General features: G+C 37.7%; 1 protein-coding gene across 3 annotated transcripts in view; it reads left to right on the top strand.

Moving 5' to 3' along the window:
- Positions 1-23,610, top strand: part of LOC149807601 (rho-associated protein kinase 2-like) — a 176,629-nt gene that overhangs the window by 117,509 nt on the left and 35,510 nt on the right. For all 3 annotated transcript variants that reach the window (XM_089968685.1, XM_089968666.1, XM_089968676.1), the window contains 5 exons: positions 8,631-8,722; positions 12,033-12,170; positions 12,646-12,880; positions 20,791-20,974; positions 22,398-22,476. In XM_089968685.1, coding sequence (XP_089824811.1) covers positions 8,631-8,722; positions 12,033-12,170; positions 12,646-12,880; positions 20,791-20,974; positions 22,398-22,476 — 728 coding nt within the window. The remainder of the gene's footprint in view (positions 1-8,630; positions 8,723-12,032; positions 12,171-12,645; positions 12,881-20,790; positions 20,975-22,397; positions 22,477-23,610) is intronic.

The following is a 23,610-nucleotide window of genomic DNA, read 5'->3' as shown; positions in this document are numbered from 1 at the left end:
GCATAATGTAAATGTTTGTCCCAGAATGTATACTTACAATAAAGTGGTGTGAAAAATAAGCATTTATTGCAGATATATATAAATTATGTGTTTTTAATGGTATGCATTATGTCTGTGCTGGTTCTGTCTGAAAAAAATCAGTACACAAGTCAAAAACTTGTTATGAAATGGAGAAAGAGCTCAAACTTTGTACCTCTGGTTGATTTTTTGATGATGGATGATTCCAAAGAAAGGACTGATAGTTTTGAAGATGAAGAACAGGAAATTGAAGGTGTCTGCACTCACATTGATGATGATATCGTTCCCGTGAAGGCAATTGGTGGGACAAGAATAGTTAAACCATCACTATTATGATCACCAAAATAATTAAAATAGTAATCCATGACTTATCCATTACTTGACATAAGAAAGAAATATATGATTTGTAGTTGGTCTTTGAAAACTGTGAAGAAAAACCATTTCACTCATAGAAATAAAAACCTTCATACCTTTACTTTTGGATTGATATGCATTTATCTCCTAAAAACAGGTAGCTTACTTGAAGCAGTGTTTGTGTATTGCTTATTGGTGGCTGGGTATGGTAGCATAGCCCCGGCTGACTTTTGTTTTGCCAATAAAGGAAGATGAGGGTTCTGGACCTACGATTACTACCAATAGGTAGCAGCCTAATGGTTTTTTACTCTTCTGGTCAAAGACCAGACAGCTTATGGAATGCCCTGTTGTTTGTCATCCATTACTTAGCACAGGTTAGTTGTCAGTAGTCATAAACTACTTGGAGAATTGCCATGAAACATTACACACCTTCATAGCAAATTGTGTTGCCTCTCCAGAATAATTTCATTTATGGAAGTAAAATTGATTTATTAGGTCTCTTTTAGCTAAGAAGCTAGTTTTCTTAGATGATCTTCCAAAATAACAAAGTATTAGTTGAAAAGAGCTACTTACATATGTCACTGATTTGTACATTTAATGGAATCAATACAGTGACAGCTTTTTGCTTAATCCACCTTTTTTTTTCTATCCATACAATGTAGAATCACCTGGGTTGATGCTAACAAATTAATTCCATTTCATTCAACGATGAATCTTAATAATCCATTACTATCCATGCTGTTTATGTTTTCATTAAGGCTTGGAGATCATAAAGCTGCCAGCAACACTTTAAGTTGAGCTAATTGAAATCTCTTTGAGTGTTGGCTCTTTCTTCTCTATTTTGGTCTAATTTCACTTCATTGATCAAAATAATCTGAATATTGTGATGTGATTCATGAGGTTCAGTATAATATACAATCCACAATTACTGTACAGCAACATGAATGCACTGTACTATGAATGGTCTTGTCCTGACAGTTTATGGAGTGCTAAAAATTATAGAAGATTCTCATTTACTTAGAGGGTGATGTGGCTTTCATAAATGGGTTCTTCTTGCCAGACTCAGTTATATTTGAAAACTTCTGTCAAATATGACAATTCATGGGTTTACTGATGTATTAAATGGCTAAATAGCATGAACTGTTTTTATCAGACATTTAATTGTACTGTGTAACTTGGTAACCCACCCCCTTCAGACTTGGCATTTGTCAAATCCGGGTTGTCAGGTCACCTTGTACACAGTAGAATTATTGCCATGATAAAACAAACGTCAATGTATTTTTAAATATTACATAGACATTTTGATCTCATGATTTATTTTAAATTTATGTAAAACCACCCCCACCCCCATTCAGCTAGCGCTGTATCGAAAGCACTGCACATCTACAGACCAACCCACTTCATATCCCATGGTTTGAAGACTATCTTGAACCAAAGGAGGAGGAGTCATGCAACATTACAAGTGCACACTTGCATATATGAGCAGTATTACATAATTGTGCCCTTTTTTGGCAAAATACACTAGGATAAGTAAAGTGAAGAAACTTATTGAAAATTGTACTGAATTTTGAATGTGAATGCTAATGAAACTGATTTATAGGAATGGCTTTTAGTTCAGCATTGGTTATGATTGGGGATGTTACAACAAGGATACACTAAGGCTGCAAGGAAAGATTTTTATAATTAGTTTTAGCAACCATAAAACATGATACCATGGAAGATAATCACTTACTGAATATTAACAAAAATATGTGAACTGGTTGGGTCATTTTTTAGGGGTAGAAACAGACATAATATAAACTGCATATGTAAGCTTATCATTTCTGGTGGGTTTTTTTTATAGGTACAAGTGAAAAGATAAATGATATTGAATTAAATATTAGTTAACTATAGTATAGATAGAAAACACAAAGACTGTTTACATATGGTGATTTACATGCAATCAGTATGTATGACATGGTATTTCCATGGCATCTCACATGTGAACATTAACCCAAACACATTTCCAGGTCAGGCTAAAAAAGTGGTTTGGCAGTCAATAAGTGTCGTTAATGCTACAAACCCCAAATTCTATTTCAGAGGCTTAGGATTAATTATCTTATATTCTGGTATAGTTCTAGCTATGAAAATCACATTATGGTGAATCCAGGTCTTTGCTTTCCTAGTTATTATCAGAGGTTGAGAATGCTGATTCATCTAGGTTATCTCCTCCAGATATATCCTTACTCTGAGATGGTTTCTAGACATGATAGTGTTGTTGCATTGACTTGTGATGCAGCAGAATGGAATTTTCAAGCTAAACCTCACCTCCCACATGATATACGGCAATGTTTTATAACAATCATGTTATAAACCTCACCTCCCACGTGATATATGACAAAAACATAACACTTAATAGAATAGTTCATTGGGTAAAGAGTTGATTGATTATTGATGGACTCGATTCATGCTTATTCATGCAGACTCATCCCTCTTATGTGGAGATGGGTAAAAACAGGCTGGAATGAATTTGGTTTTATTATGTGGTTTATTTCTGAATTTTATGGTATTCACTTTTTTAAAAATTGAATGAATGATTTGTTAGCAAGCAAAACAGCTTCTGTTTAAAACACAAATGAAATGCATTTATAAATTGTTTTTCTGTTTCTTAATGAACATTGGTTGAGAATGTACAGTCAAACCTGTCCCAACAGTCACCTTTACATAATGGACACCTGGTCACAGTGGCAATTCTAATTTCCCCTCATCCACATTTCCTATTTAAATGTCATCTTTAACAGTCACCTGTGGACAGAGGCCAGGTGTTTCCAAATCAAACAATGGTTTATGCCTGTCATAAGTGGTCATTAGAGCCTATCTATGGTGACTTTTCAGTCTATGCAAACATGACATGCTTCATGAAGAAGGAAGCATTGTTTAGGTAAAGGAATATTATGTAAATCGATGTGCACAGATTCCTTATCTCGATTGTACTTACTCTACTTCAGTCAAATTGTCAGTGTGACACAGAAGTGTCATTAGGGTTGAGGGTTGATGCAACTCATTTGCTGCATATGCATTTGTGGGATAAGTTGTCAGCAGAAATGAAAGTTGCTTTTTGTGCCAGTGTGACAGGTATAGTTTAATATCGTGATATATTTGCCTGTGAATTAAAGCTCAGATGAAAACAACAGTTACTCTTTAAGAAAAGATTAGTTTTTCTGTTAGGTTGAGGGCTAATTCAGTGTTTAAATATTGTCGGTGAAGGCAGGCAAAGTTTGCATACCTAGTTTATGGAGAATCGCCATATACAGCTCTCACATAAGCCAGCTGTCTTTGATCTTGGTGAGTTGAGCAACTGGTTTATCCAGATATTGTTTCGAAGCATTGTCATCTGTTTCCAAGGCTAATTTATACAAGTTTGGCAAACCAATATATTTGACTGTACAACATTTGTTATCACTCTAAGAATACAATTGTCTATATAAAATATAATTTTATTATCAGTAATACCTTCTTGTCACTGTTGCATTGCTTACCTTTCTGGAATGGAAACTTCCCTTGTCCGTACCTGAAACTTCCACCCTTCCATTTTCTGGAAAGTTGTAGAAAGTGCAGAACTAAAGTGATCACAGATGACAGTGGCATATTATCACAGACCCATGACAGTGGCATATTATCACAGACCCAGTCTGCTCCCCTTGACATAGGCCTATTATCACAAACCCAGTCTGATCCCTCCACTAATTAGAATAATATTTAGATTTTTCTAGTTTTAAAAGAAAATATATTCATTGTCATAAATTGCTGATATTTTTGACAACAAATTTCACACCTCTTTTTATCATCAGTATGGGAGGTAAAGTATTACTGGTATTTGAGTGTCTGACTCAGCCATTAATTTTTGTAATCAGTGATTTTTGTTTATTCTTGTTTTCAGATTTTATGTCTGCAGCTCTATCAAGACAGAGCATAGGAAACTGGGGGCATAAAAGCCTCATTAACATCCCATCTATCTTGCTTGTAGAAAAGAGCCAAAGGTCAAATGGTCGTCCTTTCTGATCATTATGGTTGGACAAGTCTGGAACTTTACCAAAAGTATATGCTCCTGTAAGAGGAGAAAGAAAAGAGTTTCTTCCACCTCATCTGTAGAACACTCTGGATCCTTCTTCGATTTCCTCAGGACTCAGAAGATGCAAGCTTTTTAGTGCTGCAGAACACTCTGATACCAGGAGTGTACATGATCACTCTTGGAAATTTACAAGACCCTTTGACCCCTGATGGTTGATCCAACCTAGTTGGGGTGAGGTCCTGGGTCCATTCCAAAGGAGGCAATTGTAAGGCAGAGAGTGTATCACATGCACCCCACCCCATCTACTCCCCATTAAGGAGGAACAGCACCATCTCCAAGCCCACAGCATGGTGACAGTAAAGAGCTAGTCTCATGTGCCATTGAGGAAGGACATCACTCTCTCATCCCATGATGCGACTCGACCAGCATGTTTTGTTCTCCTGCCACCAAACATACCTGCAGCTATGCATAGTCTAGCATGTGCTGAAAAATTGCATTAAACCCACTAAACCACAACCAAATCTACAGAATCAGTTGTCTGACCAGTCACTGACTTGGCAATGGGCACCAGGCACACCTCTGTAAATACAAGTCAAATACAGAGACAAAGATTATGTTGATATCCCACATCCACCCATCCCTGACAGCCCACTTATGCTAGGCTACCAATGAACCTTGTTGAGGACTGAGAAGCAGTGTACTTGGGCTAGATGGATTTGCATCCTCCAGTTCCATAGAATCCTACATAATCCTTATGGAATAAGGGGACATCTTTTTTTCAGGGAAATGATTTGTTCTTTCCTTTCATGCCACCATGGACATCAGGGCCTTGGTCACATAGTAAATTCACAGACTAACATTACCTGCTTAAGAGGAGACAAAAATGAAGGAGGAGTGGAGATGGTCTCCATCCCATAGATGCTTTTGAAGTGTTGCTCAAAATCTGGATATGTATTCTATTCTTCCATGGCGCTGTCAGATAAGTTGCTCTGCTGACATGTTGCTTTGGACACTTCAAAGGTCTTCCTGGAACATAGTAGGAACCTTCCTTGGGCTGCTGTTTGGAGGCATAGACCCTTCTTGGAGGGCTAATTCTTTTTGTGGCATCTCAAGACCTGAAAGACCAACAAGACAGGTCTATGACATCCTTTTCTGGCCCATCAAAACCGGTCAGAGTGTGCTCATTCAGATTGCCCTGAGGGACCCTCAGCAAAAACGTTTTTGAGAAGGATGCAGGCCCACAGTTTCAGTCAGGAATGCCATCAGACTCAGCAAATGGGTGTATTCCATCAGCCTCCAGGATGTGTACCATGACATTTCTAGTTTGCTCCTCACAGAAAGTACCTCGGATTTTGTCTGAGCTGGAAGATTTTCGAGTTTCTTGCCCAACTTTTCAGTCAAGCTTCAGCACCCAAAGCCTTTTCCAGAGTAATGGGAGTAGTCACCACCCACATTTGGTGAGTGGAGTTCCTATCCTTTAGTATTTTGGTAACTGGCTGATTCACAATACCTGCTGATAGTCCTTTATACAAGATTTGTTTTGCTGCCATTGTGACCAGGTTGGACCTTTTTTCAAACCTAGAGTTAGTTCTGTCTCAGGATTTCATATATGTGGAGATGATTTTCCTTATGAACAGGGGATCCATCTGTGTCCTGTTGGACATAGTAGATAAAATCTTGACCATTTTGAAGGCATAGAGAGTCTATTCCATCTGGGGACTCCATAGCAGATCTGCTTCTCATAAAGAGACTGCATTTATGCCCCCTCCAGTTTTTTTCTTCTGGTGAACTGGAAACTGCAGAAGGATACCCTAACAGGCTCTGATTTCACTAGGATATGAATTTCACCACTACTACACCCCCAAACCTCACTCTTCTCTGATCATATTTGCATCAGATTTTGGGTAATGTGCTTACTTAGAGCCAAAATTGCTAGTTCTTCATGGTTTGTGGTCCCAGGAAACATCTACCTGCCACACAAACAGTTTGGAAATGAGGGCAGTATTTTTAGCCTACAAAGGTGTGTCAGCCATGTAAGGAGTCCTTGTGTGATGGTCTTCAATAACAACACATTATTGGTAGCTTACCTCAGGTGGGAGACATACATGTGCCTTCTCTTTGTGTGAAAGGTTTGAAACCTCCTTTGCCAGGCATCCTTGGACGAGAGTACCGCCATGTTTATCATATTCCTGGCAGGAAGAATATTTTGATGGACAGTCTTTTCCAGGACAGGAAGGGTGGTTCACACAATGGTCTTTGCATCAATCTGTATAGGATTCCCTTTTTAAACTGGGGAGAGACCCTTAGTGGATTTGTTTGTGACAAAGCTAAACAATAAGCTCCCTTTTTACATTTGCCAAGTCCCTGATTAGGAGGGGAGCTGGGTAGTGAAAGCCTTCAGCATGAAGTGGGATTGTCTGTTCACTAACTCCTTCCCACCATTTGGGATGATTCTACAGGTGCTCCACAAAGGCAGGATCTTTATTACTCAGCTCATTTTGATAGCCCCACTGTGGCCCCAATAATTATGGTTCAACAATCTCCTTGACTAAACCAGCCCAGAACATTGCATCAGAGGAGGGATGTTCAGTCACAGCAACGGGGCTTTTTAGGGATGTTTGGTTGCAGCAAAGGGGCTTTTTTCTGCACTGCTGCTCCCAGATTCTTCACCTTTATGCTTGACTTATCTGAAGCAATCTATCTGCATGGACATGTTGTAGAGCAGAGGTCTCAAACATGCAGCCTGCTGTCCGCATGCAACCTGCCAAGCAGTATCCCATGGCCTTCAAAATGTTTGGCATCACAAGGTGTCATGAGAGAATAACAAAGGTGGTGCAGCCATCGAAAATGTCCTCATATGGCCCTCGGGGAGGTTTGAGTTTGAGACCCCTGTTGTACAGTCTGTTGCCAAGTGTATCATTCGGGTTAGGAGATGATCCATGTCTAAGGTCCATAGCTGTCCCTTTGTGAGAGATCCCCAGTCTCAGTCATATCTGTGCTAGGGATTAGCAACATTGCCCAGTTTTGACTTTATGATTCTATTTGGTCACTTCTAGAGGGAGAAGGAAGGGTGGGTAGTGTCTTTTTCTTTCCTTAAAGGGCCCTGCTGATTTTTCAGCATCCACAGTTTCTGGGTGGATTGTTCAGCCAATCAAGAGGGCTTATCAGTCCCATACAGAGGAATCATGATGATTAAAAGCCCTTGGGTTGTAGCCATTACTTTTTCATGGACCTGTATCACTCATTCATCATTAGAGTATGTTATCAAAGCTGTGTTTTTTTGGTCACATGATATTTTCTCTTACAAAATGTTTCTTGGAACACCAGAGTGAGGGCATATTTTCTGTTGGGCTGATCGTTGCATCACAAAAATTGGCCTTAGCTGATGTCAACTTAACAGTAGCAGACATTCGTATCTTTTGGATATGTATATCCTTTTTTGATAAAAGTTATGATGGGCCATCAGCCTTCCTCCACACTAGAAAATTCTGCAATGCAGTAGCGAAAGTTAAATTACTGATATTAGAATGTAGTTTTTAAGGAGGTAAAACTCCTGATTATAATGCAATATGTACCTCTCACTATAGGATTCCCTCCTCCCAACTCAGCTCTGATATTCCTCAAGTTGTTGTTGTTGTAGGGTCTAACACCATTTTTCAGCCCAAGATAGGCTATACATGACAGCCAGTATAAATGGTCAGATAAGAACCTGGAGAAAACCCCAGAAAGAACCACCAACGCACGAGAAGCTACTAGCAAGCTTTCTCACATACCCACATTGGCCGAACCTGAGACTCAAACCCCACAGACAGAGGTGAGATGGCAGTGATCCATGACAGTGAGTGCTTTAGACCGCTTGGCCACTCGGGGCCCCTATTCCTGAAGTAATTGGTGTACCTAAAATGGCGAACAACTATTGCACATTGGGCTCTGATATGTTGAGCAGACTGTATATGTGTGATAATTTTAGTTCTGAACTTCAGGAACTTTCCCTGTAATGTCAAGATGGGTTTTTTTATTTACAGATTAGGGTAAATTTCACCCCAAAAAGGTAAGCAATGCAGTAGTTACAGGTAACTATCACATCATTAAAATTAGTGCTGCATTTTTCTACTATAAGGCTAAAAGAAGTTGACAATTGGGACATGTCTTTCACCCCATATAGTGTCTCATGGCTTTTGTATAACATTTCTCAGTTCTTTTGCAGAAATCAAGAATTATCAGAATAAGGCTGTCAATGAAAGCGAAATGGATAAGCTGAAGAAGCAGCTAGAAGAAGAAAAGTTAAAGAAAATTCAGGTTAGAATTGTCATAATTTGTATGTGAAATTGATTGCTTCACAAATATATGTCTGAAAATGTTATAATGTCATTGACAGATGTTTAGTGCCTTTATTTTTGTCAACCCTACATCATTTGAAAGCAAGGCATGGCAGTCACTTATCCAATGATGTCGGCAAGAATAGTATTGTGTTATAGCAGTGTCAATAGTTTGCTAAGATTTTGGTCAATGCTTTTCATTTGTATATATTTCCTAAATACCTTTATAGAGTCTTCTCTTTGCATGAATGATTATTAAGCTTAGACCATTAAAGACGTGCAATTCTCACATACAGCTTTAGGGGCCCCGAGTGGCCGAGTGGTCTAAAGTGCTCTCCGTCACGGATCACTGCCATCTCACTGCTGTCTACGTAGGTTCGAGTCTCGGGCCCGGCCAGTGTGGATATGTGAGAAAGCTTGCCGGTAGCTTCTTGTGGGTCGGTGGTTCTTTCTGGGGGTTTCCCAGGTTCTTCCTCCACCATTAATACTGGCCGCCATGTATAGCCCGTCTTGTGCTGAAAAATGGCATTAAACCCTAAAACAACAACAAAACAACAACACTTACAGCTTTATTTTTTGGGTCAGAGTTTAAGTCAGAGAATTGTTTTTACAGTTTTTTCCTTTCCTTTTATTTCTTTAATCTTTAGATGGATTTTGTTCATTCTTGTGATGAATCATAATTAAACTTAAAAAAAGACATTCAGTGACATTCACACTTGACCTCTTTGGACCTAGGTGTAAAGGTAACCATAACAGAAATTTGTATAATGGTTGGTTAAAAGTTTTCATTAATTGCATGTATTTTCTAAACCCAGTAATAGATTTTCTTGATTCTTGGGGTCAGTCTTTATAAAGCTAAGACATTTCACTCCGTAGCATATGCTCCATCCCTTTGATCATGGGATCAAAGGCATACTCATAGAAAGTATGTGTAATGGTTTTGATTCAGGGTTTTTCCATTTTTTTTCTAAACTTTCTGTGGATTTTATATTTTGTTCATACCCTGGATGAATCACTGTGACTATTCATTCTGTGACATGCTCACTCTCCCCTTTTGACCTTGGAAGTCAAGGTCACATGTTTTATAGCATTGCTGTGATTGTGAGCATGACCTGCATGCTCAGGCCATGGTCTTAAAATGACATTTTTACTTGGACTGTGCTCTTTGTGTTTTAGGAAAGATGTAGATGTAAGATGAACCCATTTGATATTTTATACTTTATGTTTGCTGTATTTATGGATATGCCAACTATTTCACTTTTCTAACCCGAGTACATCTTACGCTCTCCTGTATATGGCTTATACTTATTTGGTACACTTATATATAAAAAATACAGCAATAAAAATTGCTTGTCGTTTTTATTGTCATTTCTTTAATCCCACCTTTAAGTTTGAGAAAATTCTAAGATAGAAGACTGCTGCAGAAGAATGGCAAGAGAGTTTGTTTGTCCCACATTGATCTACGTGTACTTTCCTTACCTTCTGTTTTTAACAGCTGTATATGACACATTTCCGGAAAAACAGATGGGTTACTTCAATTTGAATTTTAAAATCAAATCAAATTCATTATATTAATGATGAGAATTGGGCAGTGGACCAATTTATATTTTTTTAAAATGCTGCCAGTTCTTAAACAAGCAGGTTTTATCGATATGACCCTTGGAAGTTATATGATTTAAAATATTGTAGGAGAGGGAACTATTTAAACTCCAAAATATGTTAAATCAGAATAAAAGGAAAAGTCAGAAGTGCTTTACGAAGTTTTAAATGAAGAATATGAGAGTGATGTATTACAGTACTCCGGTTAAGCACATGATGTTTGTTGTAGAGTTGGCTTTACAATCACTCAATGAAAGTTAGACATGTAGATCTGTTAAAGTGAGCATTACATTTGTGTGTGGATAAATTTAATTGAACCATTGAGTAATTTCAAGCTTTCAGTTTTTGCAACATCAGCAGCTCAGAATAACTTTTATATCATTAAATTATGATGTCATTATATACCTGAGTGTGTCATAGTGCTGTGAACTTGGGTTGGGACTGGATGTAATATGACATGGTTTCAACTTTTCTTCTTTTAAACCAGGAAAAATGAAAATTGTCTTTACACTTTCAGCAATTATGTTAACAGTTCTGTCGAAAAAAATGATGGTCATCTGCTCAATAATGCGCTCTTGTATCATGTCTATCCACACAAAATTGCACTTTGGAATATACGTTTTTATTATGTCTATCCACACACAAATTCATGTAAGAGTATACAGTTGCATCATGTCTATCCACACAAAAATACACTTTGTAGTATATGTATTATGTCTACCCACACACAATACAGTTTGATGTATGTATTTTTATCATATCTGTCCATGCAAAAATATACTTCAGAGTATAGCATCATGTCTAACCATGGATATTTATGCAAAATTATCTTTCATATGATATCTTTCCATAAAAGTACACATTCAAATGTATGATACCTATCCATGCAAAAATACACTTTGGAGTATACTTTTGTATCATGTTTATCCATCTAAATACACTTTGGAGTTTGCTTTTGTATCATGTCTATCCATGTCAAGATACACTATTGAGTATAATTTTGTATCATGTCTATCCATCTAAATACACTTTGGAGTATGTTTTTGTATCATGTCTATCCATGTCAAGATACACTATTGAGTATAATTTTGTATCATGTCTGTCCATCTAAATACACTTTGGAGTATACTTTTGTATCATGTTTATCCATCTAAATACAATTTGGAGTATGCTTTTGTATCATGTCTATCCATGTCAAGATACACTATTGAGTATAATTTTGTATCATGTCTATCCATTTCAATACACTTTGGAGTATGCTTTCGTATCATATCTATCCATGTAAAGAAACTTTTTTGAGTATAATTTTGTATCATGTCTATCCATCTAAATACAGTTTTGAATATTCTTTTGTATCATGTTTATCCATGCAAAATATATTTTGGAGTGTCCTTTGTATTGTATCTATCATACCAAAAAACAAAATCTGGAGTATAGTACTCTTATCCACAAAAATAATACACTTTAGCAAGCTGCGTTGAATGGTTTCTTCATTTTAAAGATTCTTTTCCTTGACTGATTGGAACAGTCTGCCTGCCAGGTGATGTGAGAACCAATATAATATCTTTATTTGGTAAAAACACAGTAGCAGAGAAAACCTGTTGAGAACACATGGCTATGTAATAAAGAAATAAATGAGGTAAATATAGAGATGATTTGATTTCACTACAAATTCTACTCTTGTGTTTCAGGCCGTAAATAAATTGGCTGAGATTATGAACAGGAAAGAGTTCCGTAATCATCAGCCTAACAAGAAGAATAGTGCTGCATTGACAGAGTTGAAGAGAAAGGAAAAGGAATACAGAAAGCTTCAGCAAGATCTAAATATGGTAAGCAGTGTCATGCTGAATTCATTTGATGCATATAATGATAACCTTTCTGAGCACAAGATTCCTTGTCTTTTTAACAAGTATGTGAATGCTAATATTGCACTTGCATATAGGTGTTATGATTATGTAGCAAGAATTTGAAGTACTATATATATTCGCTTTAATTCCCACATTCTGCGCCTTAAAGTTAGATTTTTATTACTCATCCATGTTCAAAAGATTTCTGCTTGGAAATGGAGATGAACAGGTGTTTTAAGATCATGAAAATGGCATCAACCAAGTCTTACTTTCTATTCAGTCTGAGCTTGTCATTATAGTGCAATGTTGACTATAAAGCTATACAAATGTGATTATTATGAGATTAGAGCTACATTTTAAATTTCTTTGTTTCATTTAAGTGTCTTCTGATCTCTCACACCCTCATACCATTATTTCTAAAAATAGCACTTGTGTTGTTTTTATTATATGCTAACAGGAAAAGGAGAAGTACAACAAAATGGTAGAGAAGTATCAACGTGATTTGTCAGAGACACAAGCAGCGCTATACGAGGAGGGTCAGCAACGAAACAGGCTGCAGATGGAACTAGATGCTAAAGAGAGTGAGATTGAAACATTGCAGCAGAAACTGTCCATAAACATTGATGCTGTCTCTCTACCAGGTAGCAGTGAGGACAGTGATCAGTTTCCGGACACCAGTATCACAAGTATTGGTAAATATATTTGTCTTCTATATGTGTATGTGTGTGTTTGTGCTTGGACTCTGCGGTCTTAAACTAAGTAACAGAAAGAAGTAAAACCATCAAGTTGAACAAAATAAAACCAACAAGTTGAACAAAATTAACAAATAATTTCTTTAAGTTACAAAGTGAAAATTTAAAAGGAACATAAGTATTTTGAATGTTCGATCACAAGTCCAAAAGTATAGAATGTTCAGAATGAATTCTTGTCATCTTGAATGTGGATGTACTGATAGTCGGGATAAATCACAATGATATAATCCAAAATGTCTTTGAATGAATTCCCAAATCCCAATGTTGTGTTTTAGTCCCAAAAAGTAGGTGAATTTTTTAAAAATTTCAATGAATAATTTAAATGAACTCCCCTCAAATTATAACTGAACAAAACAGTAAATGATTCCACCAACTGAACTTAAAAGTGGAATGAAAACTTAGTATATATACTAATTTTACTTGACCTAAGACACAGTAGAATGACCAGGATGCAAGTCATTTCAAACAGGAAAATTCTGTCAAATTTGTAAACAAGGTTAGACCTTGAACTTAAAGTAAGCATCTTTTTTTTTTAAATGGCAAAAGTAAGGTTGACTTTACATGACAGTAGTCAGATAAGCCAAAACACTACCCTCGATCATGGTCAAAGGTCAGTGTAAATTAAATAAACACAACAGTTTGTGTGTTTGTGTATTTCCATGCATACATACAGTACATGCATCATGGATTACAGACAGTCCTTGTTCACATGATTGACTTTAATCCTCTTTCAGTCACAGACCAGATGTCATTGTGGACTGTCCACATCACTTCTTGTGGAGGACGTATTAAGTTTTGTTGTTAGAAAGTAATTTTGTAATATTATGTGTAACTTAATCTTTTGGCTCAGTACACAGTGCATAAAAGTGCTCTTTTTAAGTTTGATACAATGCTGTTTATTATTCAAGACTCCCCCAGTAAAATGTATTCACATGTACTGTGAGAGATTAAAGATAAATTTCTCCATTGAATATGTTCTCCAATCATATTACATTAGGAATATTAGCCTGCTACTATGCAAAACCGTCTTTTCCCCATTATTTCCAATAGACAAAGGGCAGAAACCCTTGTCCATTACCTCACCTTGGCACTGCCAGGTGTTGCCAGTTTTTTAAGCTTCGCTACTGTACAGATCACATCATACAGTTTATCCTCCAATAATCCAAGCCATTTTTGTATTCTGCTTCAACCATCCAACATTCCTTTTGGATATGTTATGTGGATTTATCATTCTGCTGTTGGTTAACTCTTCCATTTTTTCAGTTTCTGCCAAATTTTAGTGACTCTCAACTTTGGAGACGTTCATTTAAGACCACGTCACACTAGCACAAATTTGACCATTTTTGCTTGCCTCGTTTGTTAGCAAGTTATTAACATGCTGCATTGCTAATTTATGCTTTCTTTGTTTTTCCCTTGTGTAGTTTTAGTAGAATGGTGAACTAAATACTTGAAATGCGTATGTTCAAAGCATAGTCCATACGTTTCAAATGAGACAATATCTTTTTAGATTCCTTTGTTAGTAACGGGGAATTTTTTATGTTAGCAAGTTAATAACTTGATGAATTACTAATTTATGCTTTGCTTTCTCTTGTGTTCTTTTAGCAGTTTGTCATTTAAATGCCATATATGCAATTTCAGAGCATGGAAGTCTACTATGACTCGTTTTATTTATACCAAGTATACACTGTCTATGATGTGCAGCATCTGAAAGACATGGTCAGTGGAAGTCTGGGCTTTCATATTAGCTAGTTAGTCAATACTGATTTACTTGTCTATGCTTTGTTTTCTCTTCTTGTATCATTTCAGGAGAAATGTTTACTAAATGCATGAAATACACATTCAAAGCAAGTCCGTTCAAGATTGAAGGAAAGGAAAGATGGAATAAGTCAAGGAAGACAGCCTATTGTTTGTTGTTGGTGATACTGACTCATTGGGTTTATTCCCCAGTTTTAGGCAGCCTAATTTGCATTAAGCCCCCCATGTGTCCAAGCATTGCCTTCAGGACTCTAAGTCCGAGTGCATGGGGTTCATACCAGATCAGTTGGATCCACCTCTTTATACCCCTGCACCATTACTGGCTGTCCAAACGTCATCAGCCATCACTAACCATACAGCTGTTACCGACCACCCAGCACCGGAGACCTTTTGAGAAGACAGCAATGCCAGATAGTTCTTTGCTTGCATTTCTGACTCACTGGGGGAGTGTTTCCCAATTTTAGGTACCCCAGTAGGCATAAATCCCCCCTGCATGTCCAGACTTGGTCTCTGGGCCTGTAAGTCGGGAAGCATGGCTGTTTTACTGGATCCATTCGATTCAATGCATTAAAAAAACACACAGTCACCAGCCATCCAGCCATCACTGGCTGTTGGGCTATTCCACCATGGGACCTTTTTGTTGAATCAGTCCATCCAACTATGATTTATAGGGATCTTAGTGACAGATCCATCTGTCCTTCAATAGTATTGGTAACATGCCCTTCACTGATGGAGATTTCAGTGAGCAGTCTCTCTGTGCAGCCACCCTGGATCATCTTCTATACTGCCAGCTGCCAGGCCAACCATTCGCCAAGCAATTCTTGGCGTAGGGAGAGCTAATGACATTTTCATAGGGATGGAATTGGGTCTTTCTACCACCTGATATGTCTTCTCCAGAGCTGCAAGTAGACCCAGATTGGACCTAAATGCACAGTGAGTGCGATAGAACTCCTTCAAATCCACCATCCTTCATGTTATACTCAGATCCGACCATGGAGTTTAGCTTTTTCAAGCTGCCATTGAGGATATTTATAGGGTGTTAGTTACCTCAGAATGCCCTTCACCCCTACTGCTGCTCTGAAGAATCAGTAGGTCTCAATGAAGAGGAAGAGATGCCATCCCACTGGTTCCATCCCAGTCAGACAGACTAAAGAGTAACAGCACTTGACAAGAATATAGCAGCTTTCCGTTCGACAAATGTCTGGCTGACAAATGTGCTCCATGCCCATCAGAGCTGGTTTGGGATATTGTTACACCTACACTTCAGACTCAATGGAGACATCTGACAATAGCCATTCTTGGGAGGTGGTGGCCAGGATTGCTAGGGTCATCTGGCAATAGCCATACTTGGGAGGTGGTGGCCAGGATTGCTAAGGTCATTGACCAGGGCTGCTCAGCGTACCATGTCCAATTACTTTGATGGGCTTCTCATGTCTGCGATCCATTTCACTTTAACCTTGTCATACCCTTCCGTTCCAGACATCCCTATTTGGATCGCCATTGCTTTGGAGGAAGAACAGGAAGTTCAGAGGCAGGCAGCTCAGGAACTGACCCTTCACCTCGCCGCTCATTCGACATGGGCATTTGAAACCATTCGGCCACTGCTTGTGTGAAGGAATGTTAAGTGGCCTCAGGACAGTGGATCTTCTCAGTCACTTGCACCAATATCAATCCCATGAGAACAATTGTACAGAGGCAGTAAGAAACCAAATGTTTGAGCTCACATATTTTCACATCAGTATCACTCCCTCACCCACCCACCCATGTCAGGAACATTTTCCTGTTTTGCTTACCACGAGACAGTTTGACCTCTTTATAATGAGATAGAATCACACGTTAACCACCTTTGTCTCTCCAGTTCCAGACCCAAAAGCTTGGACCTTGGATGCAGTCATTAATTTGGGTGGGGTAGTGCTGATACTGAAAATAATCCAGAAGCTACGGGGTCAGAATGGCACGATAATGCTGACAGCACCTCTCAGATGGGAAGAGCCCAGGGTCACCAGTCTACTCGTTCTTGCAATAGACCTGCCCAGGAAGATTCTGGCCAACCCAAATCTTCTCCAGGAACCTTCCCTGCCAGAACATCCTCTTCTTCCACATGATCAGCTGTTATCAGGAGTGCCTTGCAAGACAAAAAATTCAAACTTTCAATTGTGGAGAGAATCTTGAGAGCAAGAACACTTCTACACTCTGAAGGCTTGTGAGGGAAAGTGTCATGTTTTGAGGGACCTGAGGGAAAGTGTCATGTTTTGAGGGACCCGGTGTCATAACAATAAAATGGTCCCTCTGCATGCCTCAACCCCTGAACTGGCCAACTTTTGTCTCTGGCTTTTTCACAAGAAATGATTGGTCCCAATCTCTATCAAGGCTACCAACCCATTATAATGGACACATTCAAGCATCATGGCAGACATGATTTTGAGCATGATATCAACCTATCGGATCTTTTAAACCATTTTGGTCTCAATCATCCACAATCCATCACTGTTTCCAAATGGAACCGATCCTGGGTTTTAACATGGTTTGATTTGAATCCGTTCAAAATTCCAGCGCACATTTTGCTGAAGTCACTATCATACAAGTCATGTTTCTTGATTGCTTTAGCTTCTGCCTGCAGGGTAAGCGATCAGCATGCCCCTTTATGTTGACCCAGAATCACTTCAATTCAGATTGGAAGCTTTGCTTGTTCTCTTGACATAACCAGGTTTTGTACCCCCAGAATAGGTTACCATCTATCATTAACCAAAGAGTTGTAAGATCAAGAACAGTTTGAGAACAGCAGCCATGCAAGATCCTGTTTAAACTCTCAAGCACAGCTTGAAACACACAGACAAGTGGCACACACAAATGCATCTTCCTACCGGTGTGAGTCAGAACGCAGGATATCACCCCTCAAGCCCTTGCTTCATGGCTGAAGTGGACTGAATGCTCAGCAAATTCACCTCTTAAAGATTACTGCTTAGAAGTTTCCAACCATCTCTGCGAACTTCACGTTTGAACACAACATTTGTATCCAAGATATGGCTAGCATGCAGTCAATCTTCTCGAGCCTTCATCTCAGAAATTTAGCATAGTAGAGACAAATCTTGATTTCGGTAGGTCTTGTAGAGGCAGTACAGATGGCCACCAGACCCATCTAATCAATCAACACTGCATGTTATCTTTGCAGGATTCACCAGTGTTTGCAGGTAAGAAGATTTCAATCATCTTTACCTTGTTAACCCTAGATAAGGGTCACAGATCAAGTGACCACAGGCTGTGTTACTTATGTAATTAGGAGAATGTGGGGAAACCAGCTTTTCTTCCCTAGAAGGATACCAGAGGTAAAGGATGGATACTCAGCATGTTCTCCTCCTATTACTTAGTCTCTTAATGTAATTGGATTAAGGAATGTTTTCGAAAGACAAAGCAAATTTTTAAGTAAATTATGTTTCTCTGAGAATACTCATCCGATCACATTACTTAAAAAAAAGAAACAACTATCCCGCCATACATGTATCCTCGTCAATAGCTCACTCAGCTAAAATCTAGGGACACCTGGTGGTGCCAAGGAAGGTAATGTGCAAGAGTTATTGCCCTTTGTCTTTTAGAAATAGGTAAAGACTATTTTCGTCGTTCAGTAAGTCTGAATTCGCGAAGTAGAAGGCTAATATTCTGAATGTAATATGAGTGGGTAAGTATTATTTACTTTGCGTAAACATTTGCTTTTATGAGTAAAGAATCCTGAAACTATTTAGTTCACAAAATATAAAAGTTGAATGATGATAATTTTGATGAGTGCGAGAGAGATTCTGCTTTTAAACAAACAAAAGGAAGATGAAATCTTCTGTAAGTATCAGCAGGATTCATTCTTTTGGATTAAAAATATACAAGAAATGTTGTTTGTGAAGGTTACAGTTACCCAGTCACTTTTAAATTCTTTGCTTTAATTTTTGCTTCTGTATATGCTAACAGGTATGTATACATGTAGGGATGTACATTGTAACTAATGTATGCTGTTATGAAGAGGGATGGGAAGATATCCAAGAAATTTATAACCTCATATTTTTTCTACATTACACACATTTGTATTTTTGTACCCCTAGCTAGTTCACAGATAAATGCTACATGAAATGTTACCACTGTATAGTTTGTACAGGTAATGATATGAAATTGACACATTTCCATACTAGAGGCTGAGGTTTCTCCCAATATTTGTTGCTGCATGGTGCAAATACAATATAATCAACAATGGGTGGCATACAACTTGCTACAACTGCTATAAAATCTGTGATGGACTTTCACTAGATTGTATTTCCACAAAACTTGCAGAAAGTACACCAGACTGAGTGGACATCCCCTACTTATAGTGGGCACTTAATTCCTTACTTCTCTGTCCAGGTCCACTGGATTAAGTGGGCATTCCATAATCCATGATGTGTGTACTGTACTGTATGTGTTTCAGTACATGTGTATGAGCCCAGGAACTGCCTCTGCACGCAGCACTAATGAGGACAGTAAGCTATGAACTCTAGTATTAGAAGTATGGGTAAGACAGATATGTGTACGTGTGATTTGCATGCATGCATATGATCCCTGAAAACCACCTTTCTGCTTGGAAAATTGCTGGTGAGTTGTCCATGAACTTGAGTACTACATTCAGATGTTTGTGTGTGCTGGGAGCAGGGAAGATATGATACATTGAGGCTATTGGTTAATCTTCTTTGGCTATACAGTTTAATCACTTTAAAAACTATTAAAATGGGGCCAGCCTGCTGAAAAAAAAAATTAATGTTGATGCATTTAAAGGTGTGAATGGATACTCGGGTACCCACCCGTTCATAATTACCCCAGGTAATAATATTAGCTGTAGGGTACCAGTTCATTTCATGTTAAAATTTAGAAGAAAAAAAAAACAACCCAACAACAATTAAACATGTTTCAGAGTTCAGATCAAGGATTATATCTAGCAACGTCAGGATTGAGCAAGACACAAAATAACAGTACAGTTCAAGGCTTGTGTCATATGACATTGATCCATCGAAGACCTCCATCTACTGATCTTCATATCATCAACTTGTGTGACCATTTGGCAATGTACTCAGTTTCCTTATGTTTTGTTTATAGTAATACTAACTGCTCATGATATGTTTCGAAGAAAGCAGATGAGTGTCTTGAATTTGAAACCTTTTGCCACAGATTACTTATAGTTTAATACACACTTCTGTAGTGGACCAGTCTGTATTAAAAAAAACATAGTGCCAAATATTATTTAGTGAAATGGGCTTTATTGATATGACTCGTGGATGTTTATAACTGAAAGATTTTGGAGGAGAGGGATTGTGTTAAATTGAAGCACATAATGCATCATGATGTGAAGAAATCAATCAAATTTTGAAAGAATAAGTCTAATAAAAACTATGCTTACACCTCGGGTGGGGTGGGGGTTGGCATGTATGAATTTACAACAAAAAAGTTCAGGTTCACAGTTAATAAAATTTTCCTCTGATTGGGTACCTGGGTAACTTTTCATTCGGATCGTCAGGTACCTGGTTGACATTTTCTAAAAATTTGACATCTCTAGATGCATTTTGCATGCACAGCGTTAATAAATCATTTGATTCATGCACAATACTAACTTACACATCATTATTGGTACTTTCTGAGTGCATTCCATTTATAGACTGATGAATATTCTTATAAAAGTTCAAACCTGACTGGGATGTGTTAAATTCATTTTCTTGTCTTGCCAGCATTGGTGAGACAAAGGTATTACTTTTCTGATGATATTGTCATTGATGTTGACATAGGCATCAGTATTTTTACATTTCAGTCCGTTTCTCTGACATTAAACTTAAAAGCTGTATTCCTCATGGAGGGTACTGCTCATCACAGGCAAAGGAGGTCATAATGAACCAGTTTTATTGGTCGAGTGACTTTATTGGGTAGTTTGAATATTCCTCATTTGGAGCAAGTGAAGCATAGCATTCTTCAGAATTTTTGTGTTGAAATATTATGTACAAAATTTAAAGAATTTTTAATATAATTGTATCATTGTCAAGTACTTGTACTCTGTGCAAGCTTTCTTAATTAATGTGTTGATTTATCTGCAGTGCCGTCACCGTCCCCATCCCCAGACAGTCACATGGAAGGTTGGATTTCTATACCTAACAAACAGAACATCAAGAAGTATGGCTGGAAGAAGCAGTATGTTGTGGTCAGTTCCAGGAAGGTTCTGTTCTATGACTCAGAAAATGATAAGCAGAAAGCTGATCCTGTTCTTGTCCTCGATATAGAGTGAGTCTTTCTCATTTTCTAGCAGGGTCTCAATAGTATGCAGTAATGCATTTGCTCTACATCTCTGTAGGATTTTTTGCCTATCTACCTGTCTATCCTTCTGACCATCATGCCTTGATTTCATTTTGCATTTTTTAGGCGACTTGCTCAAGCATTCTCGTTTTACAGGGTCTTATTGTTCAGTAATATTTGGATCCATCATAGAGAGAACTAAGCAGTAATACACAATAGGGCTTGTATCCAGTGGATTTTACTTTGGGTAAATGCTCAGTGTTTCATACATATTTGAGTCAATTGTCATCAAGCTTTGTGATCATCAGTTATATTAAATACTGGATCGCAGCAAATGTAGGTCACTTTGACCAACATTTTATGCACTTTGATATTACTGTACTTGTTAGATCGTTTTCTCAAGTAATCTTGCTAGTACGGTTATGTGATATGTGTGAAAAGTGAGTTATTTTAACCTGTTTTATGTGTCATTGACTTTTATCAAAGATATTTGTTTGAGATGAATGCCTTGTGCACTATTGACTGCACAGGTAACTGTATATGTCTGCATGTTGCATATGATGAGTAGTAATCAGGTAAATCAATTAGAAATTTCCTGCTTTGCTGAAATTCCAACCCAGATGCCTATATAATTGTGCCACATTATGCAAACTCTGCTGTTAAGTAGTGTTCATTGATACCAAACCTTTATTATGATAAAAGCTAAAAAGTAACCACATAGCAAGCCAGGATGTCTTTAGAATTTAGATGAATTTTGGTCTTTATCAGATAATTGTGGCTGGCATTTTAGTACTGGCATGTGATGCCATCATTTTATAAATCTTGTATGAGTTTGAAGTGGGACTTAGGTTGTAGGATATCTGTCTTGCTTATGTTAGCAATAGAGCACCATCTGCATTTGTCTCAGCTGCATATGCATGACAAGACAGGGGGCCCTGAGTGGCCGAGTGGTCCAAAGCGCTTACCGTTACGGATCACTGCCATCTCACCTCTGTCCACGTGGGTTTGAGTCTCGGGTTCGGCCAATGTGGGTATGTGATAAAGCTTGCCAGTAGCTTCTCGTGGGTGGGTGGTTCTTTCCGGAGTTTTCCTGGGTTCTTCCTCCACCATTAATGCTGGCCGCCATGTGTAGCCTATCTTGTGCTGAAAAATGGTGTGAAACCCAACAACAACAACAACAACAACATGACAAGACAAAGCTATCTTCCAGCATTCCACTGTAAACTTGTTTTTATCTATTTTAAAGTGCATTAGAATAGAAATAGCCAGCATATGAGATATTGTTCAAACTTTTGTCCAGTTGTTCTGAGTCTAAAATAGTCACAAAATATTGATATTTACAGATTTTAAAAAGATTATCAATACATTATAAAATGCCTTCATTCAAATCCTTGATTATAATTTGTTCCAGAAAATTGTTCCATGTGCGGCCTGTCTCGCAGGGGGATGTATATAGGGCAGATGCAAAGGATATTCCACGTATATTTCAGGTAATTGAATTTTCAGAGTGTATTAACTGCTTTCCAGACCAGCCAAAGATAACTAATGTTCATTTTCACATGCCATGCTTATTGCTGGATCATCTTGGGTTTCTGTGTTTGTGAACAACTGCTAAATAACACTTAGTAAACCAAAATAATTTTGTAATGTGAACTTTTTGATTATCTAGAATGATTCACAAACACACTAGTAAAGTGTTTTATTTCTGCATACTTTATGTGCTTGTAGATACATGCCATATATATTAGATTATAGATTGCCTCCCGTTCCCATTTTTTTGGCTGCAGATATCCAATTTCTCTTAGACCCACCTGTAAAAATCGAGGTTTACTTTGCAAATCAATCTGTAAGAGATGGCTTGTCATCAGTAAGTCAGAGTTGCACTTCAGAAGAATAAATGAGCCACACTGGATAGATAGATGTGACAAATAAGGACAAAACCACTGTATAAATCTAAACAGTTATACACCTCTCCCTCGATAATGCACATAGGGGTCCCAAAAATCGACGTAAAGGCAAAAAGGGGGTGGGTAAGTTGGCAGGTTATAGTGTTGAATACTTAGTTTATAATCGTGCTGAGATTAACTGGGAATAAATATCTCTTCATAGCGGTGTACTTTATTTTTTCCTCATAGAGCAACATTAATTTCTGGATAAATTACAGTATATTGAGGAGGTCATCAAAAACATTATTCCACATGGTTTCCGTTTGCTTAACACGTGTAACACTTCACATATTGTGTACTATGTCAATAATTTGTGTGTTGAATTGGAAGCATTCTAGTTCTATTGTTCAATCCAAATTAGACGGTTTTTTTTTAATTTTCTAGAAAAACTCGATCGAACGAAAGATAGATTAGATTAGATTAGATAGATATAGATAGATAGATAGATTTGATTGTGGTAGAAGTAAAATGAAAAATAATCTCAAGGGTTAATCATTACCAACATGAATTTAATGGGTCTACAAATTTAAAACAATGTAAATTTGAACACGATCTTAGTTGCCGTTTGTGACACACTTGACAAATATAACTTCACATTTTGAAAAAATCAGTTAATTTGTTTGATCTCTTCATCTGAATCAACATCATATAAGTAATCCTGAAGTTTCTGCTCATCAT

The sequence above is a fragment of the Sinohyriopsis cumingii genome, chromosome 1 (assembly GCF_028554795.1).
Source record: "Sinohyriopsis cumingii isolate HCF-2022 chromosome 1, ASM2855479v2, whole genome shotgun sequence".
NCBI lineage: Eukaryota > Metazoa > Mollusca > Bivalvia > Unionida > Unionidae > Sinohyriopsis > Sinohyriopsis cumingii.
This window is presented reverse-complemented; position numbering and strand designations above follow the sequence as displayed.